This window comes from Neodiprion lecontei, chromosome 3, assembly GCF_021901455.1.
Source record: "Neodiprion lecontei isolate iyNeoLeco1 chromosome 3, iyNeoLeco1.1, whole genome shotgun sequence".
Lineage (NCBI taxonomy): Eukaryota > Metazoa > Arthropoda > Insecta > Hymenoptera > Diprionidae > Neodiprion > Neodiprion lecontei.
Window position 1 is genome coordinate 29,964,162 of NC_060262.1, and position 21,627 is coordinate 29,985,788.

The window sequence follows — 21,627 nt, forward strand, 5'->3', positions numbered from 1 at the left end:
TTTGTTCGAGCCAAGTAGCAGCATCATTTCCCAGGATTCCCGCGCATGCCAAAGTTCGCCGAGCGGGAAATCAATACAGCGTGGATCCATCTCCCGCGCTACGCATATTTTTTGTTCTACCCTCTTATCGCATATTTGCACAAGTGAACCAGATAACTTGTCCAGGAAAAATGAAAAGAAATGATCGTCTTTTGCTGTTGGGCGAATAATTTTTGTTTTCGGTTTTGTCAACTCTTGCTCAAAACACGACAGATTGTTTACTTATCTCCGTTATAGATCACGCGTCTCCATTTCCGGCACTCGCTTTAGTCGCTGCAGCCACGACCGGCCGGTTAGCATATAGGTGGCTTATTTAACACCTGAGATATTTAATGATGTAAGCGTGGATGTAAGCGTACTCTAGGCGGTCACAATTTTTCGTAATCATTGCGATCGTCTGTACTATTACATCATATTATTTATCGCTAGCGGTCACGTAGCCTTTCTAGTATACTGAAATGTTCGCAACTAAAGATGGATCAAAATTATAAAAATATGTTTCCCGGTTTCCCGGAATAGTCTTGTATTTTGTGCAACTATACTCGACGTATTGTATGTACAGTAATATTTATTAATAGATTCCGAGTAACATACTGTTGTTTTGGAATCTAAACTGGAACGAGTTCCCTTCCAAATCAAATTTTATGTGCCAATGAATAGCGACGCGAATGACAGGAGAAACAAACAATACGTTAAGTATAGACACGTAAAACTTCTACATAAAGAAAACGCGTTTTAGTTTTAATACTAAAAAAATAGCGAGTCACTGGGAACTTATTAATGAACATCAAGTAGCTGTATCAATAACTTTATTTTTCTCTACACACGTTGGAAGTAGGTACATAGCTTACCAGATGAGTTTCTTATTTTTCTCAACAATCAATATCAAACCAGATATAGGTATGTATGTGTGAATCGTGTCAAATCAAAGATTCGATGCGCAATTTTTTAAATAACTTCCCACGTGTTTTCCTTTCTAAAAGCCTGTATCTGTTGGAAGTGTCAAATTTCGCATATTCATATATAAATTTGAAAAATCTCGGTCAAGTAACAATTTAATGATATCAAAATGCCTGAAGGAACAAAGGTTATGCTGATTAATTCGTGCTGTCGCCCCCGATCTATAAATTATTCTGAATTTCCCAACATTCAATTGACTAAGATATTTAATTACAGAATTTAAAACTGCGCGATGTTTGGCGAACATGCAACAAAATTCGGGCTGCCATATTTCGGGTTGGGCTCAATCTTTGGGACTATTACAAACCTTTGGATCCCAACAACAATAGCCTCCTCTCAGGTATAAGTCCTCTCTGAACACAAGTTAGTAGACAAGAGGGTATTAGGAAACCCAAACGTATAACCTCTCTTGTTTCACATTACGTTTCCTAGTACTGCTAATACAATTCAAAGAATTCTACGCCCTATAATTGGTATGTTGTTGCTACGCGGATCGAATTATTTAATACTTCAAGTACGTCACTCGAAAAACCTTAACTAACACAGAAACATGTAAATTGATCTGTCTCTTACATACACGTGCATTACAGTATAGCACCAAGACCTGCCAGATGTATTAGACAGCAATGAATACGTGGTCTAATAATAAATACGAAGAGAGAATGTTTTAACGCCTATGTACGTATTACGAATTTGTCGATTAGGGAACGGATTCGCAGAATACAAAAATGCTACCCGTGTATAGGTACAATATAGGAGTGCCCCACTTGCAATATTCCATCGATCTATCTAATCCTATGAGCGGATATCAAATGTATATACGTGTGCATCTCAGGTGACCATTAGCGGAATGGAAATTGGCAAGACATTTCATCCCAGTTGCAAATTGCGAATTTGAAATTGGCTCTTTGGATTTCGTTAAAAGTTGTAATTCTAATCAGTCTTAACAGAACTATACATCTAGGTACACAAAAAATAGTGCAAGCGATACTTGATTACATTTTTCAATTCTCAGTTCAGGCGTATCGAAAGAAAATCTCACAATTGAACTTATGATTTTGATCAAGCAATTTGTACACAATGTATGCAAAGTAACTAGAAAAGTTCATGAATGTTTTTTTTAATACTTTTTGCAGAATCAAAATTTGTCTCGGTTCTGACAGGGCCTCTTCGAGGTCCTATCGGTCTGTCGGATCAGGAAATTGGCGACTTGGCTGACTATTTCAGGGTTCAGGACGGAAGGATCCTGTACACACAGTTTTGTCAAGTTATTCACGACAGTGGTAGGTTATCAGATTACTCGTAACATGAAAATATATCGACACGTTCAAGAAGAAAAACGTCCGAAGTAGCGGCCTTCAAGAAAATGCTTATTGTTCGAACAGAATTTTTCTCTTTCATTAGTATTTTTAGAACTCGGGTATTCAGAACATACGTTAAGCCAATGGATATAGCTGTGTCGGATAAATTTTGCCGAAGCGATTACCGTTATTTTAAGAAAGCTCAGATTTACCAGTCAAATCCTCTGTACCGTTATCCGTTACCATATACCTGAGGTACATTCTTAACTCAAGAGTCCAGACACACGGGTAGATGCACACCTCTACAAATTCAATCAACCAAAGAATAATTTGGTTCTTACATTTTATACGATGTCAGATTTGATTGTATTCAGCTGCTTATTTCTTATTCGAAATTATCCGATTAACTGAGATGCAACAAAAGAAATCGTATCCTCACTCGCAAGAAATCTCAGGTGAAAAGAATGCTGTGGCTGATGACAATTATTGAGTTAGGAAAAAAAGGATCTATATAAATCTGGTTCTAATATGGTTTACTTAATTGTAGCTTCATAGATATAACAAAGCCATTGTGATAAAAGTGAATACGATTCTATCGGCTCTTGTCTTCTGAATAACCCAATTTTTGCTGTTGAGTTCAAATTAATTTCCTTCTGGCGACACATTGTCGGCAATGAACAAAAAGATAATAAGTTTTCAAGTAACAAGATTAAATATAAAACAGTGATCTATTCTGTATATGTATATCTTCCCATGTGTCTATTGTCAGAGAGGACGTTGCCTCCACTACCGGAAGTTTTTAAATATTTAAGAAAGGATGCCTGTACGCCGTAAAAAAAAGATATTCAAACACGAAATAGGCGAATATTGTCTTAGGATATTGTTTCCTTTGAAATAGAATAAATAGAATTCAATTATTGAAATACACATTCCGTCTATCAAATGAATGAACTCTGGCTGATCTACGAATGAAATCAAAGCGAATGTAATGCCACAGCAATAATGAGTAAACCGGCTTTGAGTATGTCTGTTTTTCTATTAACGCATTACGCATGTAGCTGTGGTCCTATTACGCGTAACGTCCCATCTTATTACTTACACACGAATAAATTATTGGTTGAACTTTGTAGTTCCTGAATTCGGAAAAAATAAGTCACTAGTGACGGGGCTAGAATGGGAAGATCCATTGCATGTAAACCGACTCAGTCACACCGAACACAGGAGGTTGTCTCTCATCATCACACAAATCGCAGTTCTCATCAACAAACGGAAACTGATCCTGAGACCTTACTTCCAAGACTACGAATTGGTATGTTAAAGAAAATCCCTTACTCTGTGATAAAAGTCTCGCGTGATAAAAAAGATAAAGTTAAAGGTATGAATAGTCCTAGCCAAGTCGCGACATTGCATGCATCGTTAATGATATTATAAATTACCGACAGTGGTAGATCTACGTAAATGGCGATATTACGCATTACCTTGTCATCTCCACTGTTTTAGGTAGCAAAAAATTCTGGAACAGTGACCTTCGCCCATTTTGCAAGAGTCCTAAACTTTCTGGGCATCGTGCTGGCTGCCGATGAATTTAATTTATTAGTAAAGAGATTTGTGAAGGACAGTTACACCGTGAATTATGTAGCTTTTGTCAAGGCAGTAGAGGATGCTCAGAACTACATGGATCAGCACGGGATGTTGGATTTGGGTGGTGTACGTTTATATCTCACTGTCCGGATTTCCTGTTTCACCAAATACCGATAACTCCAGAATTTTCATCCTGCAGAGATATTTGAGCTATGCTAAAACTTTATACCTACTTTCAGAATTTGCTGGATCAATTTCCCGGAAGAATTATCACTGCAGAACTGCCAAAATTGCCAAGGCCAGAGATAGGTCGGGTATTACCAAGTGAAGTGTTTGAACGGCAATCTGTATTTCATCCAGTAATGGAAAAACGTAAAGAGTTAATGCCACTCAGGGAAGTCTTGCAAAGGGTTCAACGCCACGTGTTGGAGCACCGCATTCGTGTAAACGAATTTTTCAGGGTATGCGATTTCAAATAACATCTCATTCTCGATCACAAATTTAAAGGCTAGCGCGATGCAGTCTGAAGTACAACGCACGAATCTTTTAACGGATTATCAACAGCAGCACGGTGATGACTTGGGTTTTTCATTTATTTATTTTCTTTACGCAACATAGGATTTCGATCCCTTGAACTGTGGACGGGTAACAGTATCACAATTCCGAAGGGCTCTTGATGGAATGCAAATATCAGCTGTGGCCCGCCTGTACTTGGCCGAACCAGAAATCGAAAGCATTATTGCGTTCTATACCGACTGCAATGATCCTGAAAGAATTAATTGGCGGACCTTCGAAGATGACTTAGACCAAGGTAAACTGGGTTTTCACATGTTATCAAATTTCCGGCTTTAAACATGCATCTAATCTTACGTTCTTTCATTTTCTAAGAGGATATTTGCAATTATCCCACCGCCATTTGGACAAGGAATTACGTCGTTCTAAGCTCGAATCAAGATTTGAGCCTAATTTCTAGTAGCTCATATAGGTCTTCATTCTATGTGTGTTGTGTATAAGTTGGCGGTCGTTACAAACTGTGTCTGTATGCTTCCGTTGCATGTAGTGTTCACTGTCAAAGAACTGGATAAGCTTCCAACGTTGCGCATCGATCCTCCTCCCACTGAAATAGCTGAATTGTGCAAAAGAGGACAAAAGGATTGGCAACGCGAGAAACCATCTACGCGAGAATTATGCGAAGCAGCTCTGCACCGCGTGAGGCGTCGAATCGAAGAGAGAGGAATCCTTTTGAAGCAGTTTTTCAAAGCTTACGATGCGTAATGGCTTGAACTAGACAATGCAATGTTGTATTTTTGACAGCTCCGGTATTTTTGACTGTAAATCGATTATCATTGTTCGTAGGCATAATCACGGCCACGTAACGAGGAGTCAACTTCGGCAGACCATGACTACTGCTTGTATTCTGTTGTCCCGGGAGGAGGTGTACGCTTTGGAGCAGCGCTACAACGATGAGCTGGGTTTCAACTATGCCTGGTTCATCGAAGAAATGGAAGCACTGCCCAAGGAAGTGCCACTGTACTATGCGATGCTGGAGGAGAAAAAGTTGATTAATGCCGAGAAGTCACCGCCAAATCCGACCAGCGACGAGAGCAATATCGTACTTATCCTTGCCAAGATCAAGGCCAAAATTGTTCGAGAACGAATCGGGGTATGTTCTAATAGATCACTTTGCACGGTCACTAACTCACCGTGGGTCTATCTTCGTTTACATCAAGGTTACATGTAATCTAGCGGAACGTTGTTTATCAATTTTGCAAACAAAATGTATTTCACGGGTGAGTAGAAAACCATTGTTTTGCTGTCACTTTCTGTTGTCAGGTCTTAGAATTCTTGACACCGTTTGATCCACGCAGAGAGTTGATTATAGGAAGAGCAGATTTTATTCGAGGATTGGATCAGCTGCGTTGCAATTTAAGTTGCCGAGAGATTGAGACTATCTTTGAAGTGTTTAAAGCGCCTCTCAGGTACATAACAAACAATGTGGGTATGATGATTTCCATAGGTCATGGGTGGTTGAACGGATTTAAAATAATTGAGTTGTCCTATCTAAGCGGGTGTGTTTTCGTTTTCATGAAATCCATTGCTACACCTTTTGGCTGAACACCAATACCTTACGAGTAATTGGTTTCACCAAACCGAGGCAAGAGATGTATAAACATAGCCTTGAAATATTTAAATGTTTACAGACCACAATTTATCGAATACGCGAGATTTGCTGAAGCGGTCGAAGAGGCTTTAGCCACTGGATCTCTCGAACGAGCTCCACTTTTGGTGCCCGTGCAACACTTGCCATCGACCGCGTGCACGAGAACGTTCCTCAACTTCGAAGAGCGTCGGGTACTTGCGCAAGCGATGGACAAGTTGTGTACGCAGAAGAATATGAATATGGAGGAAATATTTGCGGTGAGTGAATGTTTAAACTTGCACGGCTATGTCCGTGTGAGAGTACGTACGTGGTATTGGATAATAAAATTATAACACCTATTCGAAACACCGCGACACTACACCATCCGTTTAGAATTATTTGCCGTTTCTATTTGCTCAGGACTTTGACAAGGAAAACATCGGATCTGTGTCTCTGGATTGCTTGACGAAGGCTTTGTCGACGAGAAACATGCTACACATTGTGAGCAGTGTTGAACTCGAAACAGTATATAAATGCTTCGGCATCGAACGTGGTGGACGCTTGGAGTTTGATTACCGAGCGTTCTTAAGGGCATTGTACTTGTTACAAGAGAATAAAAGAACCAATCCGATATAAAATTAAATAAAAAAAATATTCAACACATTCGGTACAAGTTCTGATTACCTACTATAAACGTGTACCTCTACTATTTGCAACTCTTTTATCGGTGAAAATACTTCCGAGAAAATACCATGCAATTGTTATAGTGATTCAGATTGTAATTTTTGCTGTACAACCGTGATTAAAAATATTTTTAGCGAAACTATTATTGACTTGATCAACAATTTACATGGAATCACCGTAGTATTAAAACATTTGAAATGTTAACAATCTAACAAAATAACCAATCGATACGTGCAATTTGCTGATAATCAGACGCCGGAATCCCTACGCGGTCACATTAACACCTCGGTATTCACACTGCAGAGAACCAGGCGCCTCGGATATGCATCCACGTATACTCGTATTCAATTTCAAAATTGACGGACTCCCGCCGATAAAGTGAAGATAAAGTGCGCATTTCTTGTCTGAAATGTATAAACTAAAATTACTTTGAATTGATATATACATTTTTATCATCCATGAACTAAAAAACTCAGAAAAAAACGTTAAATCACATTCATTTTCGTTCAGAATTTTCTTGGTAAAAATCGTTACTTTTTACGTTTGAACTCGACAATTAATATGATATCACGGTTTTTTGGGTTATTTTGGTACATCGATAATAGAATGGTGCGTCTCGGATTTTTGGTCTCGGATTCGATTTGAATGACCCTTACCTGAATAATGGGACCCTCAGGAACTCAGAAAACGCAGCGAAAAGCGCGTGGGATCAACAGGAGAGAAATTACGAAGAAAAAAGCATCAGCTGAAAAATGGGATAAACTTAGGTTCTGGTTTTCCGGCTCTAACTTCTGATGCGTTGATCGCAGCGTATTGGGACTGCGCCCAATGGATTTCTCTCGCAGAATTACGTCGGAATAGTGCTACAATTAATTTATTCCAGCACTTCTCAAAATCGCTAAAATTTTCGCCAAAAATGGAAAGGGGTTAGCCTTACCATTGGATGAAGAATATAAAGACAGTTGCCCCGATGGGCTTAGATGTGACAACCGAAAATCGCTCTGTGAGATATTCCAACGGTATTGTTGAAAACATATTGCAGAACATCAGAGAGTTACCGATTTTGACCCGATACTGGCTGCATTCACCTTCCCAGTAACACAGTCTTCGCAATGGTTAGTCGAAGCTAGTACTTAGCCTGTGTGTACTGACCGACTTGTCGGCGATGCAAGAAATTATTGATGAGAATAAATTTCTTCCAAAATTCGTAGCAAAACAGTGATTTAATTAAAGTATAGGTACCCGAGAGAAGAATGTATGCATAGATCATGAATAATAACAGATCAGATGAGATAATGATGCAGAGACCAAAAAGTATACATGCATATGCGGTCCATGTACGATATTGATATATATATTCCATTTGCGATTAATATGTGATGCATGCTATAAATTTTATAATATTCCAGGAGACAAACTAGATTATCCACAATAATCGGCTATAATATGAAAATAGAAGAATTATTCATTTCGAAATGGGATTCTGTTCGACGCGCGCTCGATGTATTCCATAACATTAGTATTCATAATTATTCCAACAACTTTTCATTTGCTCTCTCGATCTCGAATTTTCGTAGGCATAGAATCGAAACGCTGTTTTAGCTGGTCGCAAGTGAAGCATCTGCGTTGGGTGGAGGAGCGGAATTGTTTTTCGAAAAGTATTCGGATGGAAAAAAATTCAGAGTAACTGCAATACATAACGGATGCGCTAATTCTGAACGAGATGAAATGGATGCTTCGTATATGAGACAGTATTTAACACTGCGTAGTGATTTAAAGACCTAAAAAGGTGATAGGGAGAGAAAGAACGACGCTTCTCAACACTTCGAGTGTATTTTAACACACATTTGAAAGATACGAGCGAAATTTTTCATCATCCAACTGTCGCAGAACGGCAGCGTTATCAGCCGACCCGTTCACTGAAGAATACATCTTCAGTCAACGGCTGACCATCGAAGGGCCTGGCCGCTTGAGTCTGGAATCGGCAGGAGAGATAAAGTGTGTATTTCTTGTATGAAATGTGAAACCTAAACTCATTATACATCATATCATATCATCATACATCATACATCATACATCATACATCATACATCATACATCATACATCATACATCATACATCATACATCATCATACATAGTATTAAAGGTCGAAACCAAAGTTTGGATGTCGGATGTTCAGAAAGTGACGTCACCAATTCAAAATCAGCCAGCCGAATTCCTCAGTCGGGAAACAACCGCGCAGTAGAGCGGACGGATAAGAGTCGCGCTCCGCAAATTTCGTGTACCGGGTTCTCAACCTCCCGGATCCCGCGCTTCGGGTCCGCTACGCGGTGAAACTCGACTTCCAGGATAAGCGCTCCGTGGTTCCTCGTTCATGTTTACAATAAATTATTTCAATTCGTTTTTCGCGCAATCCCGAATTCGGTGGCTGTCAGTCCGCTAATAAAATTTCTCGACTTCCAGGATAAGCGCTCCGTGGTTCCTCGTTCATGTTTACAATAAATTATTTCAATTCGTTTTTCGCGCAATCCCGAATTCGGTGGCTGTCAGTCCGCTAATAAAATTTCTCGACTTCCAGGATAAGCGCTCCGTGGTTCCTCGTTCATGTTTACAATAAATTATTTCAATTCGTTTTTCGCGCAATCCCGAATTCGGTGGCTGTCAGTCCGCTAATAAAATTTCTCGACTTCCAGGATAAGCGCTCCGTGGTTCCTCGTTCATGTTTACAATAAATTATTTCAATTCGTTTTTCGCGCAATCCCGAATTCGGTGGCTGTCAGTCCGCTAATAAAATTTCTCGACTTCCAGGATAAGCGCTCCGTGGTTCCTCGTTCATGTTTACAATAAATTATTTCAATTCGTTTTTCGCGCAATCCCGAATTCGGTGGCTGTCAGTCCGCTAATAAAATTTCTCGACTTCCAGGATAAGCGCTCCGTGGTTCCTCGTTCATGTTTACAATAAATTATTTCAATTCGTTTTTCGCGCGATCCCGAATTCGGTGGCTGTCAGTCCGCTAATAAAATTTCTCGACTTCCAGGATAAGCGCTCCGTGGTTCCTCGTTCATGTTTACAATAAATTATTTCAATTCGTTTTTCGCGCGATCCCGAATTCGGTAGCTGTCAGTCCGCTAATAAAATTTCTCGACTTCCAGGATAAGCGCTCCGTGGTTCCTCGTTCATGTTTACAATAAATTATTTCAATTCGTTTTTCGCGCAATCCCGAATTCGGTGGCTGTCAGTCCGCTAATAAAATTTCTCGACTTCCAGGATAAGCGCTCCGTGGTTCCTCGTTCATGTTTACAATAAATTATTTCAATTCGTTTTTCGCGCAATCCCGAATTCGGTAGCTGTCAGTCCGCTAATAAAATTTCTCGACTTCCAGGATAAGCGCTCCGTGGTTCCTCGTTCATGTTTACAATAAATTATTTCAATTCGTTTCTCGCGCAATCCCGAATTCGGTAGCTGTCAGTCCGCTAATAAAATTTCTCGACTTCCAGGATAAGCGCTCCGTGGTTCCTCGTTCATGTTTACAATAAATTATTTCAATTCGTTTCTCGCGCAATCCCAAATTCGGTAGCTGTCAGTGCGCTAATAAAATTTCTATAACTTTACATTCTTCTCATAATCTTCTTGGTAAAATATGTCGATAAGAAAATTATATCAAACCTTACACATTATTTTTGATTTGTTCTCACGCTGAAAATATTTATTAGTATTCGAGGTATAACTCGAGGTGGTTGGCGGTTTTCGTTGGAGGTAGTTAGGGGTGGTTGCGGGTAATCTCGGTGATTCAGGAGGAGGGGGACGAGGATTTGTGCTCGGTGAGTAAAACACTTTTATAATATTTGATGGCAATTGTAATTATATTTCGTCTGAAATATTACAAACTTGTCACATTTACAATAAATTATTTCAATTCATTTTTCGTGCAAGCACATATTCAGTAGCTATGAATAATCTTATACAATTTATTACATTATTAATTAATTAATTAATATTCCTATAATATTTAATGGCAATTGCAATTATATTTCATCTGAAATATTACAAACTTGTCACATTTACAATAAATTATTTCAATTCATTTTTCGTGCAAGCACATATTCAGTAGCTATGAATAATCTTATACAATTTATTACATTATTAATTAATTAATTAATATTCCTATAATATTTAATGGCAATTGCAATTATATTTCATCTGAAATATTACAAACTTGTCACATTTACAATAAATTATTTCAATTCATTTTTCGTGCAAGCACAAATTCAGTAGCTACGAATAAGCTTATACAATTTATTACATCATTCATTAATTATTTAATCAATGACTCAATTATATTGTTCCTTACACAATATTTTCGATGTGTTCTTAGACTGAAAATATTTATTACTATTCAAGGTATAACCTGAGGTGGTTGAAGGTGGTTGGAGGTGGACGAGGAGGAGGACGAGGAGGACGAGGATTTGTGCTGGGTGAGTAAAACACTTTTATAATATTTGATGGCAATTGTAATTATATTTCATCTGAAATATTACAAACTTGTCACGTTTACAATAAATTATTTCAATTCATTTTTCGTGCAAGCACATATTCAGTAGCTATGAATAATCTTATACAATTTATTACATTATTAATTAATTGATTAATTACATTAATCTTTACACAATATTTTTGATGTGTTCCTATACTAAAAATATTCATTACTATTCCAGGTATTACCCGAGGTGGTCGGAGGTGGACGAGGAGGAGGACGAGCTGGACGAGGAGGAGGACCAGGTGGATGAGGAGGAGGACGAGGTGGACGTGGAGGAGGCGGGGTGGGTCGTGGGAGAGGACCTCTCCTTTCCTCAGAGGAGGGGAGGGGGAGGGGCAGGGAAGGGGGTGAGGTGGGCGGGGAGGGGGAAGGGACGGGAAGGGAAGGGAAGGGGCGGGGAGGGGAGGGCGGGCGGGTGAGAGGGCGGGAGGGAGGGAGGGAGGGAGGGAGGGAGGGAGGGAGGGAGGGAGGGCGGGAGGGAGGGGGGGGGAGGGAGGGAGGGAGGGAGGGCGTCGGGTGCGGGAGGGGGGGGGGGGGGGGGTGTACTGCTCTATTAACTCTAACGGGCTCGCATCGACATCCGTCCTCCACTCTCTCCATCCCTCCCGCCCGCCCTCCCGCCCTCCCTCCCGCCCTCCCGCCCTCTCCCCCGCCCGCCCTCCCCCTCTCCCGCCCTCCCCTCCCCCCCCCTCTTCCCGTCCCTTCCCGTCCCTTCCCCCTCCCCGCCCACCCCTCCCCCTTCCCTGCCCTTCCCCTCCCCTCCTCTGAGGAAAGGAGAGGTCCTCTCCCACGACCCACCCCGCCTCCTCCTCGTCCACCTGGTCCTCCTCCTCGTCCAGCTCGTCCTCCTCCTCGTCCACCTCCGACCACCTCGGGTAATACCTGGAATAGTAATGAATATTTTTAGTATAGGAACACATCAAAAATATTGTGTAAAGATTAATGTAATTAATCAATTAATTAATAATGTAATAAATTGTATAAGATTATTCATAGCTACTGAATATGTGCTTGCACGAAAAATGAATTGAAATAATTTATTGTAAACGTGACAAGTTTGTAATATTTCAGATGAAATATAATTACAATTGCCATCAAATATTATAAAAGTGTTTTACTCACCCAGCACAAATCCTCGTCCTCCTCGTCCTCCTCCTCGTCCACCTCCAACCACCTTCAACCACCTCAGGTTATACCTTGAATAGTAATAAATATTTTCAGTCTAAGAACACATCGAAAATATTGTGTAAGGAACAATATAACTGAGTCATTGATTAAATAATTAATTAATAATGTAATAAATTGTATAAGCTGATTCGTAGCTACTGAATTTGTGCTTGCACGAAAAATGAATTAAAATAATTTATTGTAAATGTGACAAGTTTGTAATATTTCAGATGAAATATAATTGCAATTGCCATTAAATATTATAGGAATATAAATTAATTAATTAATAATGTAATAAATTGTGTAAGATTATTCATAGCTACTGAATATGTGCTTGCACGAAAAATGAATTGAAATGATTTATTGTAAATGTGACAAGTTTGTAATATTTCAGATGAAATATAATTACAATTGCCATCAAATATTATAAAAGTGTTTTACTCACCGAGCACAAATCCTCGTCCCCCTCCTCCTGAATCACCGAGATTACCCGCAACCACCCCTAACTACCTCCAACGAAAACCGCCAACCACCTCGAGTTATACCTCGAATACTAATAAATATTTTCAGCGTGAGAACAAATCAAAAATAATGTGTAAGGTTTGATATAATTTTTTTATCGACATATTTTACCAAGAAGATTATGAGAAGAATGTAAAGTTATAGAAATTTTATTAGCGCACTGACAGCTACCGAATTTGGGATTGCACGAAAAACGAATTGAAATAATTTATTGTAAACATGAACGAGGAACCACGGAGCGCTTAGCCTGGAAGTCGAGAAATTTTATTAGCGGACTGACAGCTACCGAATTTGGGATTGCGCGAAAAACGAATTGAAATAATTTATTGTAAACATGAACCGGGAACCACGGAGCGCTTATCCTGGAAGTCGAGAAATTTTATTAGCGGACTGACAGCTACCGAATTCGGGATTGCGCGAAAAACGAATTGAAATAATTTATTGTAAACATGAACGAGGAACCACGGAGCGCTTATCCTGGAAGTCGAGAAATTTTATTAGCGGACTGACAGCTACCGAATTCGGGATTGCGCGAAAAACGAATTGAAATAATTTATTGTAAACATGAACGAGGAACCACGGAGCGCTTATCCTGGAAGTCGAGAAATTTTATTAGCGGACTGACAGCCACCGAATTCGGGATTGCGCGAAAAACGAATTGAAATAATTTATTGTAAACATGAACGAGGAACCACGGAGCGCTTAGCCTGGAAGTCGAGAAATTTTATTAGCGGACTGACAGCTACCGAATTTGGGATTGCGCGAAAAACGAATTGAAATAATTTATTGTAAACATGAACCGGGAACCACGGAGCGCTTATCCTGGAAGTCGAGAAATTTTATTAGCGGACTGACAGCTACCGAATTCGGGATTGCGCGAAAAACGAATTGAAATAATTTATTGTAAACATGAACGAGGAACCACGGAGCGCTTATCCTGGAAGTCGAGAAATTTTATTAGCGGACTGACAGCTACCGAATTCGGGATTGCGCGAAAAACGAATTGAAATAATTTATTGTAAACATGAACGAGGAACCACGGAGCGCTTATCCTGGAAGTCGAGAAATTTTATTAGCGGACTGACAGCCACCGAATTCGGGATTGCGCGAAAAACGAATTGAAATAATTTATTGTAAACATGAACGAGGAACCACGGAGCGCTTATCCTGGAAGTCGAGAAATTTTATTAGCGGACTGACAGCCACCGAATTCGGGATTGCGCGAAAAACGAATTGAAATAATTTATTGTAAACATGAACGAGGAACCACGGAGCGCTTATCCTGGAAGTCGAGAAATTTTATTAGCGGACTGACAGCTACCGAATTCGGGATTGCGCGAGAAACGAATTGAAATAATTTATTGTAAACATGAACGAGGAACCACGGAGCGCTTATCCTGGAAGTCGAGAAATTTTATTAGCGGACTGACAGCTACCGAATTCGGGATTGCGCGAAAAACGAATTGAAATAATTTATTGTAAACATGAACGAGGAACCACGGAGCGCTTATCCTGGAAGTCGAGAAATTTTATTAGCGGACTGACAGCCACCGAATTCGGGATTGCGCGAAAAACGAATTGAAATAATTTATTGTAAACATGAACGAGGAACCACGGAGCGCTTATCCTGGAAGTCGAGAAATTTTATTAGCGGACTGACAGCTACCGAATTCGGGATTGCGCGAAAAACGAATTGAAATAATTTATTGTAAACATGAACGAGGAACCACGGAGCGCTTATCCTGGAAGTCGAGAAATTTTATTAGCGGACTGACAGCCACCGAATTCGGGATTGCGCGAAAAACGAATTGAAATAATTTATTGTAAACATGAACGAGGAACCACGGAGCGCTTATCCTGGAAGTCGAGAAATTTTATTAGCGGACTGACAGCCACCGAATTCGGGATTGCGCGAAAAACGAATTGAAATAATTTATTGTAAACATGAACGAGGAACCACGGAGCGCTTATCCTGGAAGTCGAGAAATTTTATTAGCGGACTGACAGCTACCGAATTCGGGATTGCGCGAAAAACGAATTGAAATAATTTATTGTAAACATGAACGAGGAACCACGGAGCGCTTATCCTGGAAGTCGAGTTTCACCGCGTAGCGGACCCGAAGCGCGGGATCCGGGAGGTTGAGAACCCGGTACACGAAATTTGCGGAGCGCGACTCTCACCCGTCCGCTCTACTGCGCGGTTGTTTCCCGACTGAGGAATTCGGCTGGCTGATTTTGAATTGGTGACGTCACTTTCTGAACATCCGACATCCAAACTTTGGTTTCGACCTTTAATACTATGTATGATGATGTATGATGTATGATGTATGATGTATGATGTATGATGTATGATGATATGATATGATGTATAATGAGTTTAGGTTTCACATTTCATACAAGAAATACACACTTTATCTCTCCTGCCGATTCCAGACTCAAGCGGCCAGGCCCTTCGATGGTCAGCCGTTGACTGAAGATGTATTCTTCAGTGAACGGGTCGGCTGATAACGCTGCCGTTCTGCGACAGTTGGATGATGAAAAATTTCGCTCGTATCTTTCAAATGTGTGTTAAAATACACTCGAAGTGTTGAGAAGCGTCGTTCTTTCTCTCCCTATCACCTTTTTAGGTCTTTAAATCACTACGCAGTGTTAAATACTGTCTCATATACGAAGCATCCATTTCATCTCGTTCAGAATTAGCGCATCCGTTATGTATTGCAGTTACTCTGAATTTTTTTCCATCCGAATACTTTTCGAAAAACAATTCCGCTCCTCCACCCAACGCAGATGCTTCACTTGCGACCAGCTAAAACAGCGTTTCGATTCTATGCCTACGAAAATTCGAGATCGAGAGAGCAAATGAAAAGTTGTTGGAATAATTGTGAATATTGATGTTATGGATTACATGAAGTGCGTGTCGAATCGAATTCCATTTCAAATTAAATAATTCTTCTATTTTCAAGTTATAGCCGATTATTGTAGATAATGTAGTTTGTCCTCCTGGAAAATTATAAAATTTTTGCGCCTGTCAAATAGGCATCCGCCCATACGCTGACGCAAACATGTAACTCGCTAGGCGTTCGGTTTAGATTTAACCTGCATACGGAGAATTTTTACGGATACATAACATAATGAATTAGCACTTGAATTAGAGACAGCTAAAATGTAAATGTTCTAGACGAATTTTCATGAACAAGTCGATCGCTCCTAAAGTGGGGGCCTTATATCCAATAAGGTCCATGATGGGAATTTGTGGATACGTCGTTTGATCTTGAAAAAATAGATGTTTAGTTTAAAATCTCTGAATAAGGTATTTTTGGACAGTTTTATAATAGGAGGCTAGTTAATTAGTCAATTTTCACTGCAGACAACACTTCGTTGATGTAAAATTTACCCGTGGGATTTGGTGTGTTTAAGGACTTATGCGATGGTGCATGGAAGATGCATCGATGGTATCATCAATAAAGAAGTTACCTGTAGTTACCGGCTCGATTAATGGGGATGCCGGTTTTCGGAACGCTTGGAGAAAACTCTACCTGTGTGTGATCTACTCGTGGCAACTTCTCGCTATACCGGCGTCAACTAGCGATGACTTTGCGATCCTTCGACTTCGAGCATATACTAACGAAGGTAGCTCTCATGCCGTCAACCCACGCGTCAACCTCGCCAAAACTGCAGCCGAAATGATGCGTGAGAGAACGAATTTACTCGTTACAGCCTGTGCTCTCATTCTGCATCTGATTGGCTGGAAGGAAACATATTGGCCAACCAGGTGTAGAGCGAGAGAGGTAGGCTGTAGTGAACATATCCTTATTCTCTCTCACTTCTCCGCCATACTTTTTGTGCACGCGAGACTACCCACAGCAGTGTATGCTCCAAGCCTTCGGCAAACGGTATAGTGTAATAATTGTCTGTAGTGTGGCTAGCATGCTGACGAGGCCCGTTCGAGCTGGCAACCCTGTGCGCAGTACCGCTTCCGACGTACCATCTTTCCCGTGAAGCAAGAGTGATTGTTTTCAACTTTAGTCTTATTTAACACAATTTTTATTAATGTCAGAGCCACAGTCTACGCTTCTACTAAGAAAACAGTTAGCAGGTACCCTAAATATTATTTAAATACATAAATGCAAGGCGTGAACGGTGAATTGTTCGTAAAAAATGCTTGGTCATTTTTAGCTACGAAACGGTCGACCTCGCCAACACGGTCGATTCACATTTCTTTGTCAGTTGTGTCTATCTGGGAATATCTTTAATTAAAATCCTACCGAGTACCGCGACGTACACAAAATTTTGATCACAGATCCTATAAATTCCCGGCGTTAACTTGAGCGCAAAAATCAATAAAGTTACACCCGTGTACCCCTGTGAATAATGCTAACCTAGCATTTCGTTTTCTACCAGAGAACTGCCCAGGCCATGCGCCCTGACGTGAAATGCGTCACGAAGATTACCGTCTGCTTATTTTTAGCCTTTGCGTGCTCCACGTATTACGACGCGACCTTCTTCGTTTAAAAAAAACGCCATAGTTGACTCGAATATCAGTTCCCAATACAAACAATTTTTTCTCTTTATTATCTTCTACCTGTTCCTCCCTTCTCCTGGTCCACAAGCATCGTGACAGGAGTCGACCAATTCACAAGGTTGGGTCAATCTCTGGAGAATACCTCTGATTATTATTAGTCTGCAGTCATCTCCACAGAATCTTTTGAACGTTCACTTCCTTTGTGACAACTCGTCGTAATTTCACTCATTCGTCCGAAAATATGATACTGCATACGAATATGAAAAAATAAAAATACGAATAATAAGTTATTTCGAGTACTGTAAATTTTATCCAACCCGTCATTTGCTAGAAACAAAATTTTGTCAATCTTAGATAGATTAATAGTACTCACTTTACACTATCTCTTGACTATATATTCGTAATTATATTCTATTATTATTAAAGCCCAAGAACCTGGTATCTGTTTAGGTTTATCATTTCGTACATTTAAAATTCGGATCGTCTAGGGTCTTAATGTATATAAATCATTTAATCAATGGTCAATCGGACCAAATTGAATCCCATTATGTGTGACAGTAGATTTACTTATTGCCCTGCTTGATTGGGAATTAATGTAAAGCACGCTGCCTTTGTATTCATTACAATGTATCCATACAGCACTTGAAAAGAGACGGTTAAATGTTTCCTTTCACTTGATATAATATTTGACAAAATTTGAACAGCATTCACATCTCTGAGCAAGAAGGCAGCTGCATCATGTGGAATTAAATAGATGGGCGCAAACTCGCATCGATTCGATCCATTTGTTGTCTTAAACAAGCTGATCTGTGCTTGAGTTTGATTAATTTTATAGCTGACGATAAAATGTAATCCTATGTTTATTGGGAATTTTCTGTCCAATTTCAGAATTAAATAAAAACCCAGTGGAAGGGTTTTCAGCAGGCCTCATAGATGATAATGACATATATCGATGGGAGGTGCTCATCATTGGACCTCCGGATACATTATAGTAAGGATTAACGTAACTCTTTTTGTGGAATCTTTTATATCTTCTCATATTGTTATTTGGTTCAGTGAATTATAATGAAATGATGCTTGAAAGTACGAGTTCCCACTTCAAGAAGCTGAAATTTTGAAATTTTTTCATCAATCACTCATGCTGTATACACTGTATTATGAATAATCAAATTAATATTGTTTTTAAGTTCAAACATTTTTGAAACATTATTTCTGAAATGCCTTTTTTCTGCATTTATGATCTTCGATAAGAAATAACAAGATAAGGCAGCAAGGATTATTCAACTGCAAAACTGTATCTTATTTTTCATTCAATTATTTGTAATTTCTTATCTTTTATCTATTTATGATTTATACCGACTCCTTGAAATAGTACTTACCTTACCGGGTAGATGAATAGATACATAATAGCTCTATTGTTGTCTCAAAAATATTTGTACTTGTATTGGCAAGTCCTAGTTCTAGTCTAGGGAGTCTACATTTTTTACATTGCATCAGTCTAATTTAAGTAGTTCACTTGCTGCAATTTATTGCAAGGAAGAGTTAGAATAGATGAATAACATTTATCCTTTTCTCATTTCAAGTGCATAATATGTGTGAATAAATTTCTTTTTACAGCGAGGGTGGTTTCTTCAAAGCGCATTTACAATTTCCTAAAGAATATCCGCTGAGGCCGCCAAGGATGAAATTTATAACAGAAATATGGCACCCTAATAGTAAGTTGTTTCGATTTTTATTTTTAATACAGTTATAAAAAAAAATGTATCTTTATAGTATCATATTAATTTTGACTTGTAATGAAGCTGCGAAGAGTATAGTAGTAACCAAACTGAATTGAACTGTTTGTGGAACTATGTAACTTGCTCGCTGAAATTGACTATAATTGAGATAGATATCCTTGTAATGTATTTGGACACAAAGAATAATGATTTTAAATAGTTCCAAAAGTATTGAATTCAATTAGACACTCAACATTTTCCAAGTTTTAAGTTCAACTTGGTTTTTTAACAGTCGAAAAGAATGGCGATGTGTGCATATCGATCCTTCATGAGCCAGGCGATGATAAATGGGGTTATGAGAAAGCATCAGAGAGATGGCTGCCTGTTCACACAGTTGAAACAATTCTTATAAGTGTCATCAGCATGCTCGCTGATCCTAATGATGAAAGTCCTGCAAATGTAGATGCTGCTGTGAGTAATATTTTCTGCACTGTGTAAATATTAATATTGTATTTAATAAAACAGTACTTGATTCATAATTAAACTTGTCAATGTTTACAGAAAGAGTGGAGGGAAAGTTATACAGAGTTCAAGCGAAAGGTGGCAAGATGTGTTCGAAAAAGCCAAGAAGAGTGTTTGTAGGGGAAGAACGAATATTCAAACGGAAAGACTTATTTAATTCTGGTATGTCATATAATTTTTAACAGTAAATTAATTACTATGAGATCAAATCAAAAGCACGAAACAAACACAAGACAAAAACATGCGACCATATGGCCTTAAACACGTTATACATTTCCCCGACGTTACGATTGTTCTGAGGTCTACCATAACCCAAATTATTTTTGTTCTATGACTACAATTAATTTTGGTCTTCAAGTTGTAAAATTAAAATCATAGTTTCAGGACTGTTATTATCGTCATATGTTTCATGTCTGTAGGAAATAATGGGTAGTATAGCATCAAATATTCTGGACTTATCTCCAAGATCCTTTCCACGCATTTTAAACTATGATCAAGAATTCTTCATTCCAGTACGTAGTATCCGTTCGCAGTAAAAGAAACTTGCCAATTTGTTAAAAGAACAAACCCTTTGTTTATAACATACCTTTAATTTAAACACCCAGAATTATTTTACCATAACGTAAGATACGTCAAGTATTGAATAGTTTACATGATTCGTCTGAAATGTTTTGTCCCTCATTTTAACGTGCATAATATTGTAGTGTTCTCGTTATTGATTAGTTAGTGAAATATGTTCATTTCCCAGACTGCTGGATCTATAAAAAGTGGAAAAAGAAGTAGAGTTGAAAATGATTGACGAATTTGGTTATATCCACAGGGAAACCACGCACTGTATGGCATAAAACCAAGCGAATCATGCGGATATTGGAATACAGTGCCACTGAATACGGATTAGAGCAAACCTGGGCGAGATACCTCGTTAAGCTCTGTTGAGTCGCCGAACCATCAACAACGTACGAGCCATCGACATGAAAAACATGAAAACACACACAGCTCACCTTTCACACGATGAACTAATTTACAAATATACATAATACAAATCATCTGTACCAATAATACCCTAATATTAATAGTGATTGTAAACTTAACCCCCCTGTCCCTCCTGCCCAGCACTCTGTAATTTAAAGTATGTTTACGTTTATCACTCAACAATATTCCTTAGCGTCGTTTCATATTTTCTTACTTTCGTATTATAAATAAATTTTTGTAAAGTCGTAAAAAAAAAAAAAACAAAGAAGCAAGAATCGTTGACGTAAGCCAGTAAAATACAATGTGAATTACATTTATATCATTATAATTACCGATACCAGACGTATAATTGCAATGATTGCAATATATATATATATATATATATATATATATATATACTCTGTGTGTGTGTGTGTGTGTATATATATATATATATACATATATGATATAAATTTTTGCCGAACCGTAAGTTGCCAAAATAACGAACGCTAGTTAGAGTAATGATAATAATGAATAACAATAATAATGGTAATTATTAGTTGAATTAATGTTAAGTGCACACGTACATGCTGTGAAACATTGTACTCGCTCTTCGTCACTATGGTGGCCATTTATCCTTCCCCACCTCTCCGACTTGCGGTTCTACTACAAAACTTAGGTTGAAATTGAAATAATTTTGTCCAACTATATATAATAATATTGTCAATTAAATTTTAAAACAATGAATTTTCACGACTTATCACTTTTTTTTACCTTTTTCTATTATACATTATACAGCTATCGTTCTGTACATTGCCGTAAACAATCTGGTATTTATTACGAATGGTTTAAAATGATCTGTGCTTATGTCGTTTGAAGTAGTAGAAAAGTAGGAAAGTATATGTTGTAATTATAATATTGAATCGGCGTGACTATAAACTGAACTGAAAAAGAGAGCCAGTAATGTTTTTATAATTAAGA

The 21,627-nt window shown here is 38.7% G+C and overlaps 2 protein-coding genes across 2 annotated transcripts; both read left to right on the plus strand.

The window, feature by feature from the left end:
- The first annotated feature begins 1,108 nt into the window (after window positions 1–1,108).
- Window positions 1,109–6,657, plus strand: LOC107220615. The gene is made up of 12 exons (XM_046734333.1): window positions 1,109–1,126; window positions 1,216–1,339; window positions 2,136–2,282; window positions 3,431–3,613; window positions 3,805–4,007; window positions 4,121–4,342; window positions 4,500–4,692; window positions 4,942–5,152; window positions 5,238–5,544; window positions 5,715–5,860; window positions 6,083–6,299; window positions 6,442–6,657. The coding sequence occupies exons 1-12, from the start codon at window positions 1,109–1,111 to the stop codon at window positions 6,655–6,657; spliced, it is 2,187 nt and encodes a 728-aa protein (XP_046590289.1).
- A 10,199-nt stretch (window positions 6,658–16,856) lies between these two features.
- Window positions 16,857–21,393, plus strand: LOC107225755 (ubiquitin-conjugating enzyme E2 G1). The gene is made up of 6 exons (XM_015666319.2): window positions 16,857–17,029; window positions 18,344–18,446; window positions 19,073–19,170; window positions 19,466–19,644; window positions 19,735–19,857; window positions 20,516–21,393. Exons 1-5 carry the CDS (start codon window positions 16,984–16,986, stop codon window positions 19,813–19,815), a joined length of 507 nt encoding a protein of 168 aa, XP_015521805.1. The 5' UTR covers window positions 16,857–16,983; the 3' UTR covers window positions 19,816–19,857; window positions 20,516–21,393.
- Window positions 21,394–21,627: the final 234 nt, after the last annotated feature.

Bases quoted from the DNA above. Each gene is read 5' to 3' on its own strand.
- LOC107220615 (XM_046734333.1), top strand. The intron at 4,693-4,941 runs GTAAACTGGGTT...CGTTGCATGTAG, and splicing joins CGAAGATGACTTAGACCAAG to TGTTCACTGTCAAAGAACTG. The intron at 6,300-6,441 runs GTGAGTGAATGT...CTATTTGCTCAG, and splicing joins ATATGGAGGAAATATTTGCG to GACTTTGACAAGGAAAACAT.
- LOC107225755 (XM_015666319.2), top strand. From the start codon at position 16,984: ATGTCAGAGCCACAGTCTACGCTTCTACTAAGAAAACAGTTAGCAG. The intron at 17,030-18,343 runs GTACCCTAAATA...GTCCAATTTCAG, and splicing joins ACTAAGAAAACAGTTAGCAG to AATTAAATAAAAACCCAGTG. The intron at 19,645-19,734 runs GTGAGTAATATT...CAATGTTTACAG, and splicing joins CTGCAAATGTAGATGCTGCT to AAAGAGTGGAGGGAAAGTTA.